This window comes from Centropristis striata, chromosome 15 (assembly GCF_030273125.1).
Source record: "Centropristis striata isolate RG_2023a ecotype Rhode Island chromosome 15, C.striata_1.0, whole genome shotgun sequence".
Lineage (NCBI taxonomy): Eukaryota > Metazoa > Chordata > Actinopteri > Perciformes > Serranidae > Centropristis > Centropristis striata.
Genome location: NC_081531.1, coordinates 19,253,992 through 19,278,357, shown reverse-complemented (window position 1 = coordinate 19,278,357; position 24,366 = coordinate 19,253,992). Strand labels below are relative to the sequence as shown.

At 40.4% G+C, this 24,366-nt stretch overlaps 2 protein-coding genes across 4 annotated transcripts; one reads left to right on the top strand and one right to left on the bottom strand.

Annotated features, from left to right (window-relative positions):
* Nucleotides 1-112: 112 nt before the first annotated feature.
* On the bottom strand, nucleotides 113-20,527 carry gemin5 (gem (nuclear organelle) associated protein 5). Of its 3 annotated transcripts, none has more exons than XM_059351249.1 (29): nucleotides 20,428-20,527; nucleotides 20,146-20,331; nucleotides 18,839-18,993; nucleotides 17,703-17,884; nucleotides 17,106-17,257; nucleotides 16,818-16,916; nucleotides 16,243-16,375; nucleotides 14,509-14,674; nucleotides 14,158-14,370; nucleotides 13,444-13,529; nucleotides 12,885-12,967; nucleotides 11,918-12,054; nucleotides 10,661-10,734; nucleotides 9,811-9,992; nucleotides 9,554-9,693; nucleotides 9,171-9,342; nucleotides 8,848-9,045; nucleotides 8,706-8,768; nucleotides 8,474-8,599; nucleotides 8,272-8,367; nucleotides 7,843-7,980; nucleotides 3,807-3,954; nucleotides 3,551-3,670; nucleotides 3,223-3,433; nucleotides 2,785-3,051; nucleotides 2,463-2,625; nucleotides 1,403-1,880; nucleotides 777-864; nucleotides 113-354 (listed from the first exon to the last, which is right to left on the bottom strand). In XM_059351249.1, the coding sequence occupies exons 2-29, from the start codon at nucleotides 20,285-20,287 to the stop codon at nucleotides 190-192; spliced, it is 4,377 nt and encodes a 1,458-aa protein (XP_059207232.1). In that variant the 5' UTR covers nucleotides 20,288-20,331; nucleotides 20,428-20,527; the 3' UTR covers nucleotides 113-189. The 3 variants fall into 3 exon arrangements, with proteins under 3 accessions (XP_059207232.1, XP_059207231.1, XP_059207234.1); XM_059351248.1 differs by having other exon boundaries at nucleotides 20,146-20,350; nucleotides 20,428-20,516; XM_059351251.1 differs by lacking the exons at nucleotides 113-354; nucleotides 777-864 and having other exon boundaries at nucleotides 1,589-1,831; nucleotides 2,469-2,625; nucleotides 20,146-20,433.
* A 32-nt stretch (nucleotides 20,528-20,559) lies between these two features.
* Nucleotides 20,560-24,112, top strand: mrpl22 (mitochondrial ribosomal protein L22). Its single transcript, XM_059351253.1, has 7 exons — nucleotides 20,560-20,723; nucleotides 20,822-20,864; nucleotides 21,532-21,667; nucleotides 21,870-21,935; nucleotides 22,506-22,583; nucleotides 23,008-23,077; nucleotides 23,802-24,112. Exons 1-7 carry the CDS (start codon nucleotides 20,699-20,701, stop codon nucleotides 24,008-24,010), a joined length of 627 nt encoding a protein of 208 aa, XP_059207236.1. The 5' UTR covers nucleotides 20,560-20,698; the 3' UTR covers nucleotides 24,011-24,112.
* Nucleotides 24,113-24,366: the final 254 nt, after the last annotated feature.

Below are 24,366 nucleotides of genomic sequence, written 5' to 3'. Positions count from 1 at the left end.
TATTACACATTTCTTCCACCTCCAGGGCACGCAGCCCTGACAAAAATCAATTCAAGCTTGATTCAATTTTCTGGATAGAGACTCAAACAAAACCGGGATGTCTGAACATCACTTTGTAATTAAAGATTTTTTTATTCAACAAAACAGCTGTACAGTGGAAGTGCTTCTTTCAGTCTACTGATGAAAGATTCAGGTGAGGAATTGCCGGGAGGCTTTGAGGATGGAGGGATTCGTTCCATATTTGCGGAGCAGATCTTTGGCCTCTTGTTGGAGGGACTCTGGGAGGGACGGCAGAGACTTGCTGAGGTGCAGGAGAACCAGGCAGCATTCAATAACATCTGGGTGAGGATACATCTGAGAGGAAACAAGGAATTGTGAAATCTGGAAGTGGATTTATTTTTGCAGCCCAGGGATCACTTCCTTAAAACACAACTAAATCACACAGAACCGTGAATCATTCTGGAGTTCAATGCAGGTAAGATTTAACACTTCCTCCTCCTAGATAATATATGAGTAATAAAGTCTCCTTTCTGTCCTTTGTGCCTTGTTTTATAGGTTTGATTACAGCTAAAACAGCAGTATCGTTCTTGTGTTCTGATGTTTTTGTGAATTTTGTACAAATTTAGTTCTCACTCCTTAAATATAATCACTGTTCTCTTTCAGGCACAACTGACAAAAACTTTCCAGACAAGCAACTTAAAAGGATGAATACACGGGGGGCTGGCCCTCTCTCCTTCCCTTATCTCATACTGTGTGTGTTGTGTCAAGAGTTCTACCTTGATGGTGTCAGGCAGGTCAGCCAGCTGTTTCTGGTGTTCTGACATTTTGACAGAAAGAGAGAGCAGAGACTCCTGCTGCTGAGGCCTGACGGACAGAACACACAGACAGACTTAAATGGACAATCGATAAACTGTTTAGAACAAGACAACTGCAGGAAATGACGACTTACAAACGCATACAACGGGCAATATCCAATAATACAATGTAGTGCAGCGATTATCAACTGCAGAATAATGAATTCATAAAATGTGAGTGATTCAAAAATGCGTTGGCATATACACAATAACATTTCCATTATCATAGTTTTTAACCATCGCTCCTCTGAACTGCCTCCTAGGCTGAAGTTTGAGTGCATTTTCTAGTTGAGTATTTTGTTATCATTATGGATTTGTCTGTGTTTGTTAACACTGTTTGAGTCCAGCACCCACAGTGCATAGAAAAAGTCTGGCCCTTGGACCTGATGTAGTGCATTTTAAGTATTTTTCCTTAACCTTTGATACCGGTTAAGGAATGAAATGACCCAGTGTTCTGAATGGTATATTTGCTGCTTCAAATCTGAACATTACAAATTGTAAAAACAATAAATGAGTCAACAGTGAATCCTCAATAATAAAGCCCTCACCGTTGCCCAGCATCACCAGACCCCTGACTTTCTGATGTTTCTCTGGTGGGGGAGACCTCCGTGGGACCTTCTGCCTCTATCTCCCCAGAGTCGAGCTGCCCTCCCTGGCCTCTGCCGTGCTGCAGCACCATGGCTGCCAGTCGCTCCTGGATCTCTCTCACAGACCTCTGAGTGGCCTGAGAGGCCGCGTGATCCTGAGACAGAAGCTGAGAAGCATCAAAGTCCAGTTTATCGCAGCTCCTGGTCGCCGGGCGGATGCTCTCTTCTGACTCAGACACGCCTCCGTTCACCACTTTTGTCTTTTCTCCAGGACTGGAATCAACTACTGAGCTCTGGATCTGGATGGAGCTGCTCCACCATTGTTTGTACAGATGGTGGTAATGGACAAAAGCCTGGAGACTGTTGGCAGCAGCTTTGGCTTCTTCTTCTGTGTGATGAAGAATTTTGCTGTGTTTCCTGGAACAAACACTGACGTCACCTAAAGAAAGAGAGCGAGAAGGAGAAATAGATGGTGGTGCGACAGCTCTAGTTACTCAGAAAAACAAATATTTTGAAGCGAAATTTTGAAATGTCGCATTAGAGAAAAGAGCGAATTAGGAACGTTTACATCAACTGGTTTAGAGCAAATAAACAAAGCTGCATTTGACTTTGATCAGAAGATGGCAGTGTAATGTATTGCTGTAGGCTAATCCATCAATAAACAATAGTAGAAGTAGAGATGGCACAACAGAAAACAACAAAAAAGGGGCTGCTAATTGGACAACTTTGGACACTTCAGGAATTGGATTCAATTGGGCAATTTATAATCCTTCTTTCGTGTCAACAGTCATGCAAGTTAAATCTTTGCAACGTCCGATCTTATTAAATCATAAATAATGCTTCCATCTTCCCAAATGAGCTTAAAACCTTAATGCATATTTTCGAAGGTTTTATCGAATTTTAGTGATTCCATCAAGCTTTTCTCATGCAAATCTTCAAAATGTGCATAGAAATGAGTTGATGGAAACACAACTGTAGTGTATATGTGGTAACAAATTCTTCTTAAAACAGACAGACGTACCACCAGGAAACAACAGCCTGCAGAGCTCTTCAGAGACACAGAAGTGTCCGGCATCTCTGAGCCAGGCCACCGCCTGCCACAGCTCCTTTATCAGCTGTCCATCATCGTCCAATAACCAGCTCAACACAGCACGGGTCAGATGGAGGGATGAATAAAGCTGAACCTTTAGACGAGACGCAAGCACCAACAAAGACAGAAAAAGAACAAGTCAGTTCAAGGAAACGGTTGGGATCATCAATTTCAAATTTCAGTTCAAAACACTGAACTAGTGTACATCTCAAAATATACTGTATGAATCCAGTGGAGCAGTTTGAAGACGCACCTGTCTGAGAGGAATGTTGGCGGTGGGTGTTGGACTCTCCACAGACTTCAGCTCCTGCAGAAGAGCTCCAGCACTACGGTGTCCAGCTGACTTTTGTGAAACACCAAACTGCTCCTCCCAGACGTCTCTCACTTGGTCCTGGATGCTGGTGTGATGCTCACCTGGCGACGCCCACGTGTGATTGGAGACGTGGGGCTGGGATGCAGCTTGAGAGTCTGCCAGTGTCACAGAGAGCAACTCGGCGACACAGAGATGCAGCCTGTGAACCTGCAGAGGGTTAAAACCAAGGACAATGAAATAATCATTTTAAAAGCATAGCACAGTGGTTTCCGTAGGTTGTGTATGTTTATGAATTGTGCAGGATTCAACCAAAAAGGGATGTTCCCTTCTCATAATAAAGTTAAAATCAACATTATTTGTGCTGCAGATACCACTGACCAGCAGGATCTCCTGTGAGCTCAGGACCTCCTGGGCTCCAATCCAGTCCTGAGCAGCAGCCAAGTCTTTAGCGCACCGCAGTGCCAGGGACTGAGCCAGAGTCACCTCTCCTGAGAGTCTCGCTAGACTAGCCGCTGTCCTCAACGAGGAGACATCATTCTTCCTGGCGATGACTTTAGCAGCGTCGAAACTGGCACCGGCAGCGAGGTAACTTGCGGACAAGGTAAAACAAACAAGTTTGAATAATGGGTTTGTGAAAGAGACTTGAACGCATATTAAAGGTCGGTTTAAACATTGCAGCAGTTCCATAAATCCTTCCAGTTCTCACCATTTAGCAGCTGCAGAGAAATGTCCGTCCTTCTCCAGCACGGCAGCCCAGCAGGTGTAAAGTTCCTTCAGGACAGGCTCGTCAGCTGGTAGTCTGGCTTTGACCAGAGCTATGGCCTCCCTGACAATAGGAGGCATGTCAAGATTATCTTTAATTTAATGGGAATAATACTCTTTTGTAGCACAGCAAATAGTGCAACAAACAAACAGAACACTGTGTGGGTATATGGCAAAAAGAACAAAAATGAAAACTGAACCTGTAGAGTTTGTGAGAGCGCAGCAGGTCGATGGCTTCATACAGCTTGTTGATTGACAGCAGGTGGGATGCTGCCTTCAGGTACTGCTCCTGCAGACACAGCTGCTTGACGAAAGCCTCCACTGTCCGGCTCCACACCTGGAACCCGGCTGGAGGAAGGAACACATCGTTATTGCAACATCTGAGAGCCTCCTAATGTGCATTTCATCAACTTTGAATCCATTAAGCTTAGTATTCTAGATTTTTCATAATTTTCCTTGTATGAATTGGCTTCCTTACAAACATAATACCTGTTATGATCGAACCACAGGTGAATCTTGGTTTTATTTGTGGACTTTAACATTTGTGGACTAAAATGCAACACCATTCTGATTCAACTCACAAAATGGCATTTTACCTCCATTTTGAGTTCTCTGATAAGGAACATCTTTCCCAGGGTGCCTTGCGTTTACAATACCTACAGGCCACCTCACTGGTCAAGGGACATTTGACATCGCAGATGGTCCACTGGTAAAACAGATCAGAGACCCCTGATCTCTCTCTTTTTCCACTGACTGGCTAGAGCAGGGATTCCCAAAGTGTGGTGCATTGTAATAACACAATTACATTCCCCCCCCACAGGTCAGGATAATAGTGCAGCAGTTCTTATTGAGTCAACCCCCCCAAATTTTAGTTTCTTCAGTGAAGCAAGAATACATAAGAGAGGAGGTGGAGTTGCCACCCTGTTCAAGGACAGCTTCCAATGCAAAAACATGTCTTATGGTCAGTTTGACTCCTTTGAATATGTTGCCATTCAGTCAAAATCACCCTATAGAGCAATCTATTTGACCATCTACAGACCCCCCAAATATGATGCAAGGTTTTTTGATGACTTTGCCAAACTACTGTCTGTTGTGTGCATAGATTTTGACTGTGTTGTTTTAGTAGGTGATTTTAACATTCATGTTGATAATCCTGAAGATGGGTGTGCTAAAGAACTTTTAAATATTCTGGATAACTTTGGGCTTTCTCAGCATGTCACAGATCCAACACATAACAGAGGACACATATTAGATCTAATTATTACCAAAGGTCTTAATATCTCTGAGGTTGTGGTCAATGATGTTGCTCTTTCTGATCACTACTGTGTTTTGTTTAAAATGACCACCCTTGCCAATCCAACAAAAGGTGAAGCAGAGGTAATCAGGAAGCGCTATATAAATGAAAACACTTGTGCATTATTCACCCAGGATTTTACACCATCACCAACCCTGCCCTCAGCTCCAGTTGATGACCTTGTTAACAGTTTTAGTTTCAATGTTTTGACTGTTATCGACTCTATCGCCCCAATTAAGACCAAAGTTCTGTCGGGGAGGAAAAAGTCACCCTGGAGAAACGCCAAACTAGTTAAAGTGCAGAAAAAAGTATGTAGACAAGCTGAACGCAGGTGGCGAAAGAACAAACTCCAAGTATATTATGATATTTATAAAGAGGGTCTTCGCAACTATAATCAAGAACTGAAGAATGCAAGGCAGTCATATTTTTCAGAGATTATCAATAGAAACAGTAATAATGCCCGCACACTTTTTTCTGTAGTAGACAGACTGACAAATCCCACAGCATCAGTCCCTCCTGAACTGCTGTCTAACAAGTCATGCAATGACTTTGCAGCCTTCTTCACAAAAAAAATATTACAGATAAGACAAGCAGTGTGCAGCTCCAGCTCAGGAATGATAACACTGGTGCCTTCCCATCCTCTAGTCAAGCTAGGACATTTTAGCCTCCTAGATTACACAACACTCACGGAAACGGTTTCAAAATTAAAGCCCACAACCTGCTGCCTTGATATTCTGCCTTCAAACTTTTTTAAAACTGTTTTCAACTGCATAGCTCCGGATGTACTGCAGATAATAAATTCTTCTCTCCAAGCAGGACAGTTTCCACAGACTTTGAAAACTGCAGTAATAAAACCTCTCCTAAAAAAATCTAATCTGGATTCCACAACAATTAGTAACTACAGGCCAATATCAAATCTGCCATTTCTGGGGAAAATCATTGAAAAGGTTGTTTTTGAGCAAATTCATGCTTTTATGATGCAAAATAATCTTTTTAACACATTTCAGTCTGGATTTCGGCGACACCACAGCACTGAGACTGTACTTATCAAAGTCTTAAATGATATTAATCTGAACACTGATGCAGGCAAATCCTCTGTCCTGGTTTTACTGGATCTCAGTGCTGCATTTGACACAGTTGATCATAACATACTAGTCAGCAGACTGGAACAGTGGGTGGGGCTCACTGGCACTGTGCTACAATGGTTCAAATCTTAGAAGGAAGATAGGGACTTTTTTGTGTCAATTGGAAACCATGAGTCTGAGCGAACTAAGATCACATGTGGGGTTCCTCAAGGGTCCATTCTCGGACCGCTTCTATTCAACATCTATATGCTACCGCTAGCTCAGATTATGGAACATCACAACATCTCCTACCATACTTATGCCGATGACACACAACTCTACATTTCAGTGTCCTCACACGACTACAGTCCCTTACTCTCATTGAGTAACTGTATTCATCAAATCAATGAGTGGATGTGCCAGAACTTTCTCCAGCTAAATGCAGAGAAGACAGAGGTGATCATTTTCGGCCCTAAAAATGAAAGATCTAAGATCAGCGCTCACCTTGGCTCTATGTCATTGACAGCTACAAATCAAGCCAGAAATCTTGGTGTAATTATTGACTCAGACCTGAACTTTAACAGCCATCTAAAGTTTATCACTAAATCTGCCTATTACCACCTGAAAAACATAGCTAGAATTAAGGGTCTTCTGTCCAAACAAGACATGGAAAAACTTATCCATGCATTTATTTTTAGTAGGTTGGATTACTGCAATGGCATCTTCACAGGTCTTAACAAAAAAATCAATCAGGCAGCTGCAGCTGATCCAGAACGCTGCCGCCAGAGTCCTCACAAACACCAGGAAACTGGACCATATTACACCGGTCCTTAAATCACTACACTGGCTTCCTGTGAGTCAGAGGATAGATTTTAAAATCTTACTGCTGGTCTACAAAGCTCTGAATGGTCTCGGACCAAATTACATGCTTGATCTGCTCCCTCTCTATGAAGCATCCAGACCCCTTAGGTCATCTGGAGCTGGCTTGTTGCGTGTCCCAAAAACAAGAACTAAGCGGGGTGAGGCAGCTTTCAGTTATTATGCTCCTCACCTGTGGAACAAACTACCTGTAGATCTGAGGTCTGCCCAAACGGTCAGCTCCTTTAAATCAGGACTAAAAACACTATTGTTTACTGAAGCGTACTCTTAACTTTAACACTTATCTGCTCTACTCTACTGCCCTTACTTTTTAACGACACAATGTTTGACTTGTGCTTTTTATTATTTTATCTCTTTTTTTATCTTGCTGTATCTTCCCTGTTTTAATTGACTGTTTTTATTGTTTTCAATTGTGTCTTGCTGTTTTTAATGTGTATGTAAAGCACTTTGAATTACCTTGTGTTGAATTGTGCTATACAAATAAATTTGCCTTGCCTTGCCTTGCCTTCTACACCCTCCATCAAAAAGGAGTTCACCCCCTTTTCCAACTGGACTGTGAGTAATGAACTGGGCTTAGATAAGCAATCAGTAAGGACTTTAAGTACAAAGGATTTGACCTGTAATTAATGATTTGGTTTATATGTGTGTTTTTAAGTATATTTGTTGTGATATTCGTGTAGCTACATCATTCGAAGTTGTATGTTAATCTTGCTTTACACAGTCACTCAGACAGTCCTATATGCAACTAACTTTACTAACCTTTGATTTGCTCACACAGTGATTTATACATAATATACTTTAAATTGGCTGTAACAAAGACACAGTTTTGCAGAGCAGCTTACACAGCCACCAGGCCTAGTTTTCCCTTCACTTCTGATCGTTAGATACAGGCCTGAAGCTCACATCTGAGACACTTCGATTTAACTGTAAACTCTAGTGAGAAATGTGCATGAAGTGTGAGCTTAAGATCAATGTGAAGTCGACATAACAAGTCGTTACCCATAGGAGCGATGGTGAGCAGGTGGTCGTTCAGCTCTCCTTTCTCTGTGGCGAGCTGCAGCGCCCCCTCCAGGTCTCCGCTCCACAGCCGCAGGTACACTACAGAGTCGTAGTGACCGGTCTCCACATGACCCTCCTCTGAAGAACAAGAGACAGCAGGGCACATGACTACTGACACAACAGCTAAAAAAATGACAATACATTTCAGGCTTATTCCAATATTCTGATTCCTAACATGAACACTGCTGTGATTTATATTAGCATTTAAATCTGGCAGTGATTATTGGCATCATGAGCATGTTTGGGTTGTCTAAAGGTGTGAGAGTATAAAGTAATTTCCCAGATGAAAAGGTTTTAAATGATCTGTGTTAATCAGAGATTAGACAGAATACCAAAAGAGCCATTACTCTAGGCTGAAACCCAACATACCTTCTGCCTCAAACATGCGATATAAAGCCTGTCTGTCAGAAAAGAGGCCCAGATGGATGTGTTCTCCCTGGCCTGGGACACACCCTGCAGGGGGAGCTGGAAACCACACACACACACGGTCCAGTTAATCAATGTTCCAAATGGTCTTTCTCGGTATTATAACTGCTGTGAGTACCAATAATCATATGAGATGCAGTCTCACCACTGCTGTGTGTGACAGACGCTAAAGTGATGCAGTCTTGTAGAAGGTCCTCTTTGGGCCGATGGTCCATGGAGGTACTGATGGGCAGCATGGAGCGAGGCTTCTTCTTCTTCAGCACGTTTAAGTCTGGAGATACACACAAACAGCCAAATAATTACATTATGGAAAGTGTATACACACATTTTAATAAAAACATTCGGCTAAAGTTGTTTTATAACTCTAAAGTACATACCTGGTTTGTCTTTGCTCTTGATGGCAGTGAAGGATTGTCTTTGCATCTCAAAAGGAGCTGAAACTAAATTTCAGAATAAAGTTGGCTTTACACTTCCCAACAATATTAATGTTTTATAAATCTGTCACATCTTCTCTCTTACCCGATGGAGGCAAAGAACTGTTTGTTGAGCTGACTTCATCCTCCTCATCTTCACCAGACAGCCCCGCCTTCTCTCCTCCTGTAACCGTCTCTCCGTTCATCTCTGGTGTTGCCGCTCCCCCGGCACCTGGCGCCTTCTTGTTCTCCTTCTTCTTGAGATTGGCCTTCTTTTTCTCCTTCAGTTCGACCATCTTTTTTCCTGAGAGGACAAGCGTGTGTACGTTACAGACTGCTGATTACACCATAAGGCAAAAACAGAAAGAGCACTCTTTTTTTTGAGCCATTCTTGAATGTTGGTGAATGTGGTTCTGGGTGGATGTTCACCTTTAGGTGGCTTTGTAAACTCTTGTTTGGAGACTCTCCACTCTTGCAGGGTGAAGTCCTTCCCTCCAGTCCAGATTACATCCGGATCAACGGGTGACCAGTCCACACACAGCAGATAACCGACGTGACCCCGGTAATTAGAGACGGCTGTCTCTTGCAGCACGTCCCACACCTGGGGAATCAGAAAGGAGGATATATTTAAAATAAAACAATAATCAGTAAATGTAAAAGGATATCAAAAATGTAAGGCATGACAAAAAGGCACCAAGTCTACTTCTAAAAGGCTGTTCTACAGTTTTGGGGTTGATCCAATGACAGATTCTGGTACTTCTGACAGGAAAATGATTGTGGTCATATATCCAGGATGCTGGTCTGGGGTTTACCTGGGCTGTGCCATCATATGAGACAGTGGCCAGCCTGGCTTCATGGTGTGGACTCCAGGCCATACCAGTGATTTTAGCTGTATGACCACACAGCCTGCGGTACGGCTCCGTCAACACCGCCGGGCTTTCTGGAGGATTCTCTTTACAAGGGAAAACGCAGATGTCATTGATGCAATTAATATTTCAGGGACAAATGCAAATGCTCACAAATAATATGATGGGCTGAATAATACAATGCATGTGCGGTCTCCTCTCACCGATGATGGATCGCAGATCGTGCACGTAGATGGTGGCGCTGCTGGAGCCCGATGCCAGGAGGCAGTGCAGCTCTGGTGGGGAGCTGTGGTCGTGATGCCACCGCAACGTATTGATGATCTTGTGGTGCTGCTGGATGCTGCACAGCAGCTTCAGACTGGGAGCCTCGTACACATCAATACACCTGCAGCAGGGTGCATGTGGTCAGAACACAAGAACTTCAGTTATAAATTAAAAGTAAGGAAACAAAAAAAGATATACAACTGAAAAATATGTAATTGAAAGTAACTGTATTTGATAATATACAACAAAAATGCTTTATGATATCTACCATTACACAGTCAATTGGTTTAGATCAGCTGATGAGTTTTCCTTTTATAAATACAAATTTCGTAATGTGATCATTAAATATAATAACACAATTAAGTTGGAGAAGCAGAAAAAAATCGTAAAATTCTAACGTTCAAAGACGGTTGGTTTTATGATTACAGATATTCATGGTTGCACTCTACTCAAAAGCTTGTTAAACGCACTTAACACCTACAAACAAACCCAAAAAAAGTGTGAACGTCACCGACTAATGGCACTGTGTCAACGAAAACACTTGTAACAGTTGTTTCTTTCAGTTTTACTGTGAATTTGTCCGGTCCAGGAAGTTTAAGTGCTGAGATGAGTCACTGTGACATCCAATTATAAACTCTGAATGTGACCTAGTTAGCCAGTTCACACAGAAACAAATCTATTATTCTGTCGCCTAAAGACTCCACACTGTCACTAGACAGTCGGCCCCTCGCAAGACTCCACGGACTGATGTTCTGCTGTGAGACAGGTCACGCCCGGTCGGCCACTCACCCGTCCTCATTGCCGATGGCGACCACTTTCCCATCTGGCTTCCAGCTGAGGTCGGTGTGTGGAGACAGCTTGTGCTGTTGGGAAGCAGAGCTCACCTTTATAAACTATTCAAATCACCTCCATTTCCATTCAACAGAAGAAAAAAACATCAAACTGTCGCAGCCAGGAGCGTCAGCCGCGGTATCTGCACGATTAAAGCTCAGCCACACAGAACGAAGGTCTGTGAACTTCTCATGAATTTTCCAGAGTTTGTTCTCTACCTAGGGGTGTGTTTGTCAAGTTTTACTGTCGCAGACAGGTGCTCCTGGTTCACTAAAGGGTCTCTGAAGTCTATGCACTGATGTAAGAAGATACTGATAGAAGATGCTCATTTAAATGATAGAAGGAACACTGACACCAATTCATATATCTGAATATAGAATGCAGCATAAATAAGCCCTCTTTCCTTTTGAGTTAAAGAGTTCAGTGGTGGGTGGCAGTGGAGGTAACTGCTACCTTCTTGTTTATCCTAAATGTTGCACATACAGTCAAGTTATTGCTTTCCAATGCCTTGCAGAACCACCTTTATAGGTCTCAAAACAACTGGTACAGAATTCTGAACAAAACTGGAACGATGATCCAGCGACTGGCCCAATGGGGCAAATATCTTTACTTATTCATGAGAGCACATTAGGGCTGGGCGATATGGACCAAAAGTCATATCTCTATATATTTGGGCTGAATATCGTTTTGCAATATATATCCCGACATTTTTATCGCAAAGGGAGAGCAAATGTTCAGTCAAAGTCAAATATTACATGTCACAAGTAGTTTTATTGAAACCGTTTAATTAAGTCAACATAAATACTGTATAACAGGAGAACCTTTTTTTTTTTTTTTTTTTTTATAATCAAAGTTCCATAAAGTGCACATTTAAATAAAAAAAATATCTTAAAGAAAAGTAGCCTACGAAATAAAAATAGGTCAATCTTTTTCTGAAATAAATATTTTCATATAAGAAAAAAATTACGAACATTACAAAAGAACTAAATATGTGCATGAAAGAGGAGGGGTGGGGGCGCGGGACCGCGGGGAGCAGTGCAGAGAAGCTCTGGGCCGGCAGCTTGCCTGGAGCAAAGATCTATAGAACTATATCAATATATGCGATATAGTCTAATTCCATATCATATTTAAAAGTATATCAATATATTTTTTATATTGATATATTGCCCAGCCCTAGATCATATTGCATATTAAAATCACCTAAAGAATGAATACCTGGATGTTATTGGTGTCTCTGATCAGCTTGTCGATGTCCGATGCCTCTCCGTTCAGCTTGGTGGGATCGTGCTGCAGGACGATGCCTTCGCCCGCGCAGCTGTACAGGCTGTAGGACGGCTTTCCTCCTGCTGCACCTGAACATCACACACAAAAACAAACACAGACAGTTTTAGATAGTTTCAGGGTGATGGCCCTTTGAAAAGGCATTATATATTTTGGTAGAAACAAATAATCCTCTTCCAGTTTTTACCAAGAGTATGTGCAGTTTTGCATTACATTGGTTGGTTACAGGATATTGGACAAAGTAAGAATGATTAGTTACAAGTTAGTTTCCTTTGAATTTAACATGTGTTACTGGTAACTTGAGAACATTTATATGAACTTCGGCCTGATTCTCAAGTTGAAACTCTGGAGAGCATTTTACAGAAGCACTCAGCATCTCAAGTATTTAAGTTTGAAGAATGTGACAGTCTTGTGATATCCAGAGATGGAGAAAACATCTGGACATAATTTCTTGTGCACGCCTATCGGAAGTCACCCTGATGATCTGAGCCTATGAGATAACAGAACTTCATCATAAACATCAAGTGTGCTGAGTCAGTATCAAGGCAGCTCCTTTTGTTCGTTTTGGAGGCATCAGCAGATTGTTGGCACGGCAACAATCATGTATATGGCTTTGGAGCCGAGCAACCGATACGCTAATCAAAATGTCATCTGCCGACAGCTGGTAAAATTAACTTCCTATGTCTTGATTTCCCTACGAGCGGCTAAAGTGGGGGGGAGGTGAGCGGTAAGTGTTTTCTCAGCTCATTCAATTACAGAGTCGATTACAAAAGAGCGTGCCGAGATGTTCGGGCTTTTCCGCTGACTCGCTGCTTTTCCGCGTCCCACCTACAGCGTTTCTGCTGGGTCAGAGCGTTCAGAGTAAACAGCAGCAGTTGCTAAGAGTTCATTAGGAACTTACCAAATGACATTGGGGGGACTGGGGGTCCCCAGGCCAGTGTGTACACGGTTTTTCTGTGATAGGAACTCGATATCTGAGGAGGCCTGGGAGGAGACGAAGCAGAACAAGTGCCCAGTCAGGAATACATGACATAGATAGCTGCAGGAAAATGGGACTCAGAGGGCCTCAAGGGATTAGAAGGCCCACAGCAAGAAACACTTTTTTTTTGCTAAGGGCCTTGTGTGGTTTAAGTTCATGACTTTCAGAAAAGTCTCAGAATCACAACAGTCATCTCTTTTTGCAGTTAGAAACCATGCCTATAGTCACTTTTAAATGTGCTCTGTGGAATTTTGTTGTAAACAAACAAAAAGTTATGTTTATATTCAGCGTTTTCTACCAAAATCCATTATGTGTAATTCCTTCTTCATAAAACATTTAGAAAGCAGACTTTTGAATATATTAGACAATAAATCCTTTCGAATGGAAGGAGTGAAACTACAGTTAAGTTGTATGTGTTGACTGGTGTGATAAAGAGCTGCATAACTTAGGGTGATTTAAACCTTAAAATAATGACTCTTACCTGTTTGAGAAGACATCGTAGATACCAACTTTACCATCGTCTGTTCCAAAAGCCAGGGATCCTTCTTTTTTTGGGTGCCACGCCAGCTGCAGTGAATGAAAACAAATTAACTTAATGCATTTGATCTTAACTTTGAGTAAGAGTTTCTGAGTGAGTAACTGCCATCAATAATGGAGAATTCTCCGTTCAAAACACACAACTTAAGTTTATCCTCATTATAATAATCCTCACAAACTGCCTCTCAGACGCTCTGCCTGCTCTGATATCACTCAGCCATTGCCATCAGCCTAAGACATGATGGGGGTTTGAATATTTTAGTTAAGGATATTTAACCTGATAAATTAGTGACATTTTCAGTGACATTTTCCTACCGTCTGTCCTCTTTGGTTCTTTTTCATACTGCTGTCAGACCTCCTGATGCATTTTGGAAAGTTCCAGACAATAACATACCGTCTAAATTTTTTTGTAATTCTCAATTGTACTCTATAGATCAGAACAGGCAATTATTCTTTGTATCTTTTGTAATACTTTTCTTTATATTTTGTTTTATAAACCACAAATAAAGAAGATTACTCAAAAACACATAGTTGCTCTGTTACATTCTGTAGAGGTCAACACTGGCAAAAAAAATAAAATAAATAAAAGTTCATATTTTACACTGACCAAACTGAAAGGGAGATTTAAACTAAATCAAATCAAACCGAAACATCTTACCGCTGTGACTTTGGACTTGATGCCCTGCCAGAAACACCTGGTGTCGTACTGGTTCTGGGTGGTCAGTGTGTTCCACACCCGGATCATGTTGTCACCCACACCCAGCGCCAGACATCCCGCACCCACAGGGGAGAAAGTCAGGGCGTAGACAAAGCCCCCTAGTGTGGGCAGAGTCCAACAGCAGTCCAGAGAGGCCAGGTCCCAGCATTTAATCTGGAAAATACAAAGTCAAATCAGTTTGGAAATGCACAGCTCAAACACTAAGTCAGCTTGCAACAAAATGAAGCTTCTTTTAATCAAAGGCCCCTTAGGAAACAATAAGAGTGTGTCACACCAAAGGAGGGGACCAACCTCTCTGTCCATGGAAGTGCTGATGAGCAGTTCTTTGTCGTCCTGCAGGTGGACGGAACTCATGTTGAAGACGATCCTGCTGTGGTTCTGACCCTCTGAAGACGTCCCAAACAGAGTCCACCTCTGCTTCCCTGTCTTGGTCAAGTCCCACAACACCAACTCACCACTGGAGACGCACACAAGCAAACACAGACACAAACGCATCTCAATAAATTAGAATATCATGGAAAAGTCAATTTCCAGTAGTTCAAGTCAAATAGACCAACCAAGTATTGAGTACATATAGATGGACATACTTTTCAGAGGCCAACATTTCCATATTAAACATACTTCTTAAAATTGGTCTTTTGTAATATTATTTTTTTGAGAGACTGAATTTCAGGTCTCCATTAAATGTAAGCCCTGTATAATCCTTATAATTAAAAGAAATGAGATACATGAAGACATGAAATGTTTAATTTTGTGTGTAATGCATCTATATAATGTGTTATTTCCACTTTCTGAATTGAATTACTGACATAAATAAACTTTTTTATGATATTCTAATTTATTGAGATGCACCTGTATACACACTTAAGTCAAGCATGGTTATAGTCTGTTTAAGCAACTGGAGATTAACAGTGTGTCGGTGCTGTATAAATGTCTTTGTCTCTTGCATTGCCCCTTTGCTGCACAGTAAGTGAGTTTATTGTCCCTGGAACTGGTATAGTACTAAGAAATTATACATGTAAATTCCTGTGCAGGGCAAATTAAAAAGCCAAACAAAAAGTATTAAAGTATTTCTTTGCAATGTGATTTTCATACCATCTACCTATAAAAGCAAGAAGCTCTGTCTGTGTGTGTGTGTGTGTGTGTGTGTGTGTGTGTGTGTGTGTGTGTGTGTGTGTGTGTGTGTGTATATCTAGGACATATGTCGCTGACCGTTAGTCAGACTGACCTCAGATTTCGTATGTGGCTTGCGCATAGCACGAATGTGTGCATCCTCGATTTTTCGATTTTTCAAAATATCATTATTTACGTAGGACGTGTTGCGGAATTGCACTGTTTCTGATCGGACGCTTTTTAGGGGAGCTCCGCCCCATTGTGTCAAAGGCCTACACTTGGTCATGAACCCAATTCGCTGTGGATTTCCACGCCTGACTCATCTCATCTGTAAGTCTATTTAGCCTACCTATTTTTTTGAGTTTTAAAGTGTGCTACAAGGTTCGATTTTCCAATAACATTTGAATAGTTTGCAGCGAATATCATTGTTCAATGTGTATGTGTTGGATGGTGTGCGTACCTTATAAAAAGTGTTTTATGGAGTTGCAGACGTTGTTGTGGTATGCATGTAATGTGCAAATTCTGTTATTTGCAATTAGCATGCTAAGCGGAGATTTAGCTTTATTCACTTCTTATGTTGCGTTACTATGAAATTCAGGGATGACATTCATGTTGCTTAGCGTAATGCCAATAATCACTTGATATATGATACTTATATGCAATATAGTATATCAGCTAATTGGGTTCATGTTAATGTACTTTTAGTGCAGCATACTGTGTGATGTGCTATCTCACGATTAGCATGCTAACGAATACATACTTCCTACGGGCACTGCACTAGTATTGGCAATAACTAAAGAGAGCCAGCTGTTGAGGCAGGGTAGTCATTAATATGAGATAAGTACAAAATGCTTCCATCATGTTTCGTGAGGCTTCCTCTGGTGTCCTGACTGATAAGACGTGTGTGTGCACCTGAAGCAGCTGGACACAAGTTGTGTTGGTCGTCTCTTTGGCCAGTGGACGTGGAGCCAGAGTCTCTCTTTGACACCAGGGTCGACTGCAGAGCCTCTTTTCTTCAGATACGGCAGCTTTAGAGTCATTACACCTGCAGGGGGCAAGAGAGGAGAGGATACAGAGAGGATTACACTGGAACATTGAGTTCCATCTCTCTTCCAGGACATCAGCAGTAGGATTTTCTTCTTTGTGAATGTGAGCTGGGGGGTTGTCTATTGTCTTCAATCGTAATTATTTCATTTGTTATATGTTGTAGATATTTTAAATCCTTTTTATCTCCAGTTTTACCGGTGGCCCGATTTTTAATTGTTACTATTCAAATTTGAGCCTGAAATACATGTCTACTTTTCTCCTTTTGTCTCTGAGCAAGTTGTCCTCAAGTTGTTTTTTTAGCATTATTATTTATGAATTCATTAATTTATTACTCAATATGTTATGGTGCTTTTTCACAACTTACAGAAACCTAGCAAAAGCTTTTTCACTTTGGCAAAAAATAGTCATCTGGAGAAAATAATTTAGAGGTGCAATGTTACCTTTTCCCTTCGCTGAGCTCCAGATCCTTATTGTCTGGTCTTTGCTTCCAGATGCAAGATAGCAGCCCTTCTCATCTCCTGCAGAAACTCCACTGGTTGCTGTAGGATAAAAAAAATACATAGACTTCTTACATTAAAATTTTCAATTAAATGTTTTCCTCAAAATAACACACACGTAAAAAGAACAAAAATGACAGCTACTGGATTAAGAAATGTTCCTTGCAACACAACCATGTGCCATACCAGTGTAGGACTGTTGTTTTTGTTTTAAAGACTGCACACTCGTACCTTCACTGTCCTCAGGCCTGCTGTAGAAAGCATCCTCGCTGGCCAGTGGCGACCATGCCAGCGAGTGGATCTCATCCTCGTGTCCACGGAGACGGTGCATCACCTCGCCTTTCTTACTCACATCAATCAGCACGATCATCCCATCTTTGTACCTTAGACAGAATGATGACACCACTGTCAAATGTCATCTACTTTAACCCCTCTTAAAACAAGAAAGAAATGTAGACTTTTAAAAATGATTATTATTTATTTTTCCTTTCTTTCTTTTTTTTTTTTTAATTAAAAGGCACCAGAGACGTGTTGGGATTTATTTCTACAGTTGAGTTTAAGGGGAGTTCACACTCGTATAATTTATGTGAAAATGAAGAATATCAAGAATCTTACTTAATTTAATCCCTGGCATTCATAAAATATGAGACATGCAAGACCATTAGAGGGTAAGAAAATATTTCCATGCAGATTCATAATCAAAATGAGGCCCACTGACACCAGTCTCATTTTTGGCTCAGATTTGAATTCCTGGCCTTTTAAAGACTGTTTAAAGAAAACTATTCAAAGAGTTGTGATCCTGCAGAGCGTTATCTGTGGTCTTCTTACCCCACAGCCACAGTGCTCCAGGTGTGAGGGGAGCAGGTGAGGCAGAAGATGGTCCTGGGCTCTGGGAAGAAGCTCGCAGTGTCTCCTGTGTTGTACCAGTGACAGACCACAATGCCCTTCTCGTCCCCCGACACCACCAGGTTTTTATCCACTGGAGACCAGTGCACAGCTGCGACTGGGTTCTGTGTGTGGTAAAAACAAGTGTAAAGACATGATCTATGATCTATCTCTATACCAAATGTATTCTACCAGTCAGGCTCCAGTAGAAAGTTTAAGTTTGTTATGATGGTCAAACTGCTATTTCCAAGGGTTTTCTACCTTTGAGGGAATTTAACTGAAAGGAAACATGCTTTGATTTACTCTTCTTTTATTCTGGGCATAGAAATTGTCACATTCAACTGACCATAATATTTTCCTAGAAGATAATCATTATTGGCTGAACATAAACTAAAAGAGGACATAATAAAATACTAAGAATAAAATTTGAAATCACTGTTTTTCCTCACTGAATGGATTTGTTGTATATTTGATTGTTTTATACTTCATTCACACATGCAAAAAATCCTCCACTTACATTGTTGGGTTTAATTATACATAGAAATTCAGACTTATTCATGGGCCTGAATCTGTCTTCAAAGTCAGTCTGTGGCTTTTATTTTTCAAACCATAGAAACATTATCCCTTGAAGGCCTAATTTGAAGCAAATAATGGAAAGTAAATAAGCAATGTCCTCCCTAACCTGACAACTGTTAGAAAAATGCCCTTGAGAGAGTCATTGAATTGCTACAGAGGAATGAACTGGAAGCAATTTGTAGGAATCTGTACTATTTATCCCACTGCATAGTAAAAACTGTCTTCCACACACTGGCCATCTTAGACGGTATGCTGTCTCTTTCTAGACCAGGTCAGTACAAAAAAATTCTTGCAATAACAGCACAAAAATGTCAAACCAAAATATGAAATAGGATAACAGTCAGACTCATTTATCTGCTACATCACTATGAGGTGGAAGCTGCCTCCTTATTACCTCTGCTGCTGATGCAGAGCTGAGTGCAGCCTGCAGGGGACACCAGTGTGTCATGAAAATAAATCGTTTCTGCTGCAATGACACAACAGAACAGAAAGTTGACACTTACCTGATGAGCTGCATGCTCCTTGGTAAGAACCTTGCTGTCTGAGTCCCAGAAGCAAACACTCCCATCATTGGAGGAGCTGACACAGATGTGACTCTGCACCTCATGCTGACAGAACGAAAAGCTTGACACCAAGTCTTTATGGCCAACAAGCTCACCTGAAAAACACAGAGAGGGCTGGATATCAGCGTTATAAAGAAAAAAAGGCCATCAATTAGTAAAACTTAGGTCTCAGTTTCATTGAATCAAGGAATTAGGGATGATGGTCTGAGATCTGAATCTCCAAACTAAAGACATTTCATTGCAACAATTATTTGATAAATCTATTTTGTTTCTAACAGTTTACAGACTAATTTAAATCAAGAATATAATTACCAGCCCTAGCTGTAACTAATGACTATTTTCATCATCTCTTACCCTTTTATTCAATTAAGAAGAATTTTAAACATGAAGTACATGGACTACTGCTCAGCATTAACAGCAGTATAATGTATTTTGAGTAACTGGAAAAGCTTTACAAATTCTAATAATTTAACCCTGATGAGGTCATCGAGATGTCATCAGTGTAAAATGGGTTTGGGAATATGATTTATAACAGGAAGCCTGCACTATAAACTGGGTCTGTGTGGAACTGGATGAGATTTATAAAAGATGCATTTGAGCTGCATTATGGGGATTGCAAGATATCCTGTCTCTCAAACATCCCCAAACTTGTGCAACAATAAACCACTGGGACACCCATTAAATCATTTTTTCATTCATTCTAAAAGCAGTGAAATGTTCAAATCACAATTTCCAAAATGGCGTTTTCAAATTGCTTGTTTAATCTGACCAACATCAAAAACCAAAACATAATTTCCATTGTTTGAGAAGCTGCAAATAGCAAATATTTTGGTTGATAAAAACATTTAACCAAACTATTAATCAAAGACATTTTTTGTCGTTTAAGCAGCAAAAATCATCATGAGTAGCATTCAATTTCAGTGCTCAACAAATCAGAATTAAGAAGTGCACCTGGGCTTGAGTAAATTACATCTTTGAGCCGAGATTTATTTGGTGTTCTGAGATTGACGAGGTGATAAATCATAAAATAAGCATTTGACTGCTCGTTACCAACGCAGCCAGATAATGAGCTGTTTCTTTCTCCGTACATGACTCCAGGAGTTGTAATCACAACACCTGAGCTGATCTTATCACCTTGATTTAGATAAAACACGGGCGTATAACATAACATTTAGCCCTGACAGAGGCTGAAGAATAAGTACCAGAGTGAGTGTGTCTGTGATGCCGAGCTCTGACAGGAGACTCACCTACAACCCTACAGGAGGATGCAGACACATCAATCAAATAGATGATGTTTTTGGCTCCAACACCCAGCAAACCGCTACTGCTCACGTCACTGCAACGCGAGCTGTACCAGTTGGGAGAGGCGGGGAGTGATCTTTCGTGCATGACGCCTCGGACCCTTTAACGTTGACCAATTCTTCTGATAAAGTCTGATAAAGCACAAACAAACTTCTCACATGTTACCTTCCCATGTCGTAGCAACTACACTACCGGCCGTACGGCCAACGTGGTGTCGTAAATCCTACCGGTGCCGAGTACGGTATCCTAGTTGGGTCAAATAATGTCGATTCGTGCTGTTTAAAATACAAGTACAAAGTTTATAAAAGTATATATACCAGTGCCTTGTTATAACCATAACAAGTACAGTAGTAACAATCTATAACCGGTTTTAATAGGTCTCGCATGCAGTGAAGACGAAAGATAGCAAGACAAATGTCACTGTTAACATTGTAAACAGTACTACCGTCAAGCATAGACTGCCGTCAAGCGAATACGGTAGCGTCGTAAAAATGCAACATGGCGACTGCAATGACAAGACGTGGTGAGAAAAGTGCAGCCTGATTTATCACCGAAATTGGCATGCTCTTGCATTTATTGTGTCGGCTGACAACATTTTAACCGATTCATATTTATTTTCAGGTATGGCTTTTATTAGGAATATATCTGGGTCGTTGCATTCAAGGTAAGTACATCGATATCAGTCGAGCATTATAGCTTTAGCTATCAATGTCTCTGCCGAAGGACAAATGTCTGAGGACTGCTATAGGTAGCATATCAATCACATCACCGTTAAGGTTAAAGAACATTGGTTTGGCAAGTAATGTTATGACATGCAGATCCTCAGTGTGACTTTGCTGTAAGCTGTGTTAGTTTCTGAGCCATGGTATCACGGCAACATAATATACAGTTATGGAAAAAAATATCAGAACACCCTTTTTTCAATTTCTTGTTCATTTTAATGCCTGGAACAACTAAAAGTACATTTGTTGACAAAAATATAATGACAGCAAAAATAGCTCATAAGAGAGAATTTAAGAGCTGATATCTAGACATTTTCCATGGTTTTCTTGATAATGACTTTGGTTTTTATCAAAAAAATGGAAAATGGCTAGATATCAGTCTAATATTTTTTTCTTGACTGTAGATTTGTCTATGTAAGCGATCAGTTTTTGTTTTTTTTAACAAATGTCAAAAGAACTTGTTTTAAATTGTAAGAAATGTCTCAATGCATGCGTTTGTCACAAATAATTTCAGAACAGAAAATAAAATAAAAACCAGCCAGAAATGACAAAAGGACATCACATCACTTAATCCATAATTTTTTCCTCCTTTCCTAAATGTCTGTCCAGGTTTCAAGTCCTGACTGGTGGTCCTCAGCAGCTCGCATGTCTTCATACCACAGCTTCACTGGAAGCAAAGAACTGGGAGAAGAAGAATTTTAGGCTGTATCCACCTCAGCTACCAGATGAGCCCCGCAGACCAGCAGTAGGTCTTTCTGTTGCTTATAATATCAGGTGCAGATCAAGGTCCAAAGCTATGGACTCATGTCTGTGTGTTTTATTTATTTTTATGTTTGAGTAAGCTTAGTGATTATTTCCATTTCACTTAAACTCAGCTGAAGTTGTCTCTTGTCTCTACAAACATCTGAACACTTGTTTTTTTGTTGTTTGTTTGTTTTTTTCCCCAGGAGATCCACCACAGCAGGAGGCAGATTAAGTACAGCAAAGACAAGATGTGGTACCTGGCAAAAATGGTGAGACACACCACAGACAATTTCCTCATCAATATTATATCTTTAAGTCAGTTTATTCATATCTGTCCATTTTAGTATGTCATTTTACAACAATCACCTCAGGTTAAAACTGGTGCTTGTTCCAAATAGGTGTTCGCATAGGTGCCTGTTGCTGACAGTTAAAAAAATGTAAAAATCAGAGCTAAAATACAAAGATAAATTATCTACTGTTGTTAGTAGAACATTTTGAAGGGTTATCAACAGATCCTATTTACATTGATCTTATTTACATTTTAATATTTCTACTATGTTGTCATTATTGACAGCACTTAATTGATGAAACAAAAAGTTGCGTTGCATATGTTTGTCTTTATTGGCTGGTACCCTGGGTCTAGAATTTTTGCATTAACTGCATCTTGCTTTTTCCTGTTTTGTTCACTGACTCAGTATTATCATAGTAGACTTAAGTGTGATTCTGCAGTTTAAAAAAAAAAGTGACTTCCCAGGGCAGTGCAACTTCCTTCTGTCCCAACAGCTGTAGAAGGAATGTTAAGTTAGTTCTTTCATCCTGTTGTTTCTTCTCCCTCACAGGTCAAAGGGATGAGCATAGATGAGGCCATTGCACAGTTGGAGTTCAACGACAAGAAAGGGGCAAAGATCATGAAAGAGGTTTGAAGCTGCATGTTCAAATTCGATTACTGTTGGCTAAAATGTGTATTTACGAAAATTACACACCTCTAAGTAGGACTGGGCAATATGGCCAAAGTCTTCTCAGTCATTTAATATCTCAGTAATTAAGATATTATGTTATAGCTTGTTTTCTGGTAATTTAACAAAAGATAGTCTTCATGTATGTGTGTGTATATACATATATATATATATATATATATATCATACTCAGCCCGCAGCCATCTTACTCAGCCTCATCACAGTCAGAAACCACCTGTATACACTTGTTGGTTAGAATTTTCCTTGCCCATGTTTTATTCATTGAGGCATTTTGTATCCATGCATTATTTCAACATCATCCCCATCACTCCTATACATTGGAAGTGTATTTATGGATGTCACAGCTCTTTGTTTGTTTGTCCAGGTTCTTTTGGAGGCTCAGGAAATGGCAGTCAGAAATCACAATGTTGAGTACAAATCCAACCTGTATTTAGGTAAGTGACTGCAGCACTGATGGGTTTCACTGTGTAAAAAACTGCACATCCTTGTCACAACATAATGTCCAGTAGCTGCATGACTAAGTATGACAAACGAATTGATTCTGCTCTATGAATATTGATTTAGTGGTTTTTAAATTAACAGTGCGTCTAATGTGGGTTTCTATTTATCCTGTCAAGAAAGGCAAGACTGACAATAAACCCTTGTTGGTTTAGGTAATAAATGTTTGACATATTTAAAAAATAAGCATTTTTTGGTGTCAAAGCTATATTACTTAAGGTTTCAGTATTTAGTTAAATATGTACCCTTGGATTTTCAAAGACCTAGACTTTGAATGAAAAATGTTGTTTTCTAACATTACTTGAAAACCTCATTAGTCATCACATGCTGACATCAATTGTGCCAAAAACAAGAAAATAAATTCCCAACTGGGAAAATGACCTTCAGTAGAAGGGGAAGCAGGTAATAATTTTTTTTTTAAAAGCAGTAGATTTCTTTTGAGTTCAGGTGGTGTGCACAGTGAGTAATTTATGTGGAGTTGCAGACGTTATTACAGATAAGCCTAACCTCAGCACAATCTTTGTTATTTTGACTAGTTTTCATTCAAAGGCACCTCTACAAATTAAATGAGTTATTCTGTACCTTATCTCTCTCTCTCTGTCTATCTCATCCGCTCTTTAATCACACGCCGTCCTCTCTCCCGTTTCCCCTCTTCTGCAGCTGAGTCCCACTCCGGCAAAGGGAAGTACTTGAAGCGCATCCGTTACCACGGTCGGGGGATGTTTGGAATCATGGAAAGAGTTTATTGTCACTATTTTGTCAAGCTGGTGGAGGGCTCGCCTCCAAAAAAGGAAGTGAAAACAAGCTTCGACCAGGCCAAAGAGTACGTCCAGAGCCTCAAGGACAGAACCATCATCCACAGTCTGTAAACCATCTGATAGGATCATATTCCACCTTTTACCTTTCCTGTATATTTGCGTATCTGTTATTTCACATTTGTATATAAATAAATGATTGAATGGGGAATGAGACCTTTTTAGCATTTTTTAAAATCATTATTCATACACTTTAAAGTTACAGGGACAGTGCACATTAATAGAAGAAGTAATACATTAAAACGGGTATAGCAATACATAACATAAGTGTTCTTTCATCTGAAGAATGCTTCAGATTATTGTGGTCACGCACTTGATTATCCTTTAATGTCCAAGAGGTGTTCAGCATAGTAGTTGGAAGATTGTAAAATGCTTCAAGGGATTCTATTTCAACTCCTGGATCTACAAGC

Bases quoted from the DNA above. Each gene is read 5' to 3' on its own strand.
- gemin5 (XM_059351249.1), bottom strand. From the start codon at position 20,287: ATGCACGAAAGATCACTCCCCGCCTCTCCCAACTGGTACAGCTCGCGT. The intron at 12,055-12,884 runs GTAAGTTCCTAA...TGTGATGTTCAG, and splicing joins AGTCCCCCCAATGTCATTTG to GTGCAGCAGGAGGAAAGCCG. The intron at 9,993-10,660 runs GTGAGTGGCCGA...ACCCTGCTGCAG, and splicing joins GCCATCGGCAATGAGGACGG to GTGTATTGATGTGTACGAGG.
- mrpl22 (XM_059351253.1), top strand. From the start codon at position 20,699: ATGGCGACTGCAATGACAAGACGTG. The intron at 21,668-21,869 runs GTAGGTCTTTCT...TTTTTTCCCCAG, and splicing joins ATGAGCCCCGCAGACCAGCA to GAGATCCACCACAGCAGGAG. The intron at 23,078-23,801 runs GTAAGTGACTGC...CCTCTTCTGCAG, and splicing joins CAAATCCAACCTGTATTTAG to CTGAGTCCCACTCCGGCAAA.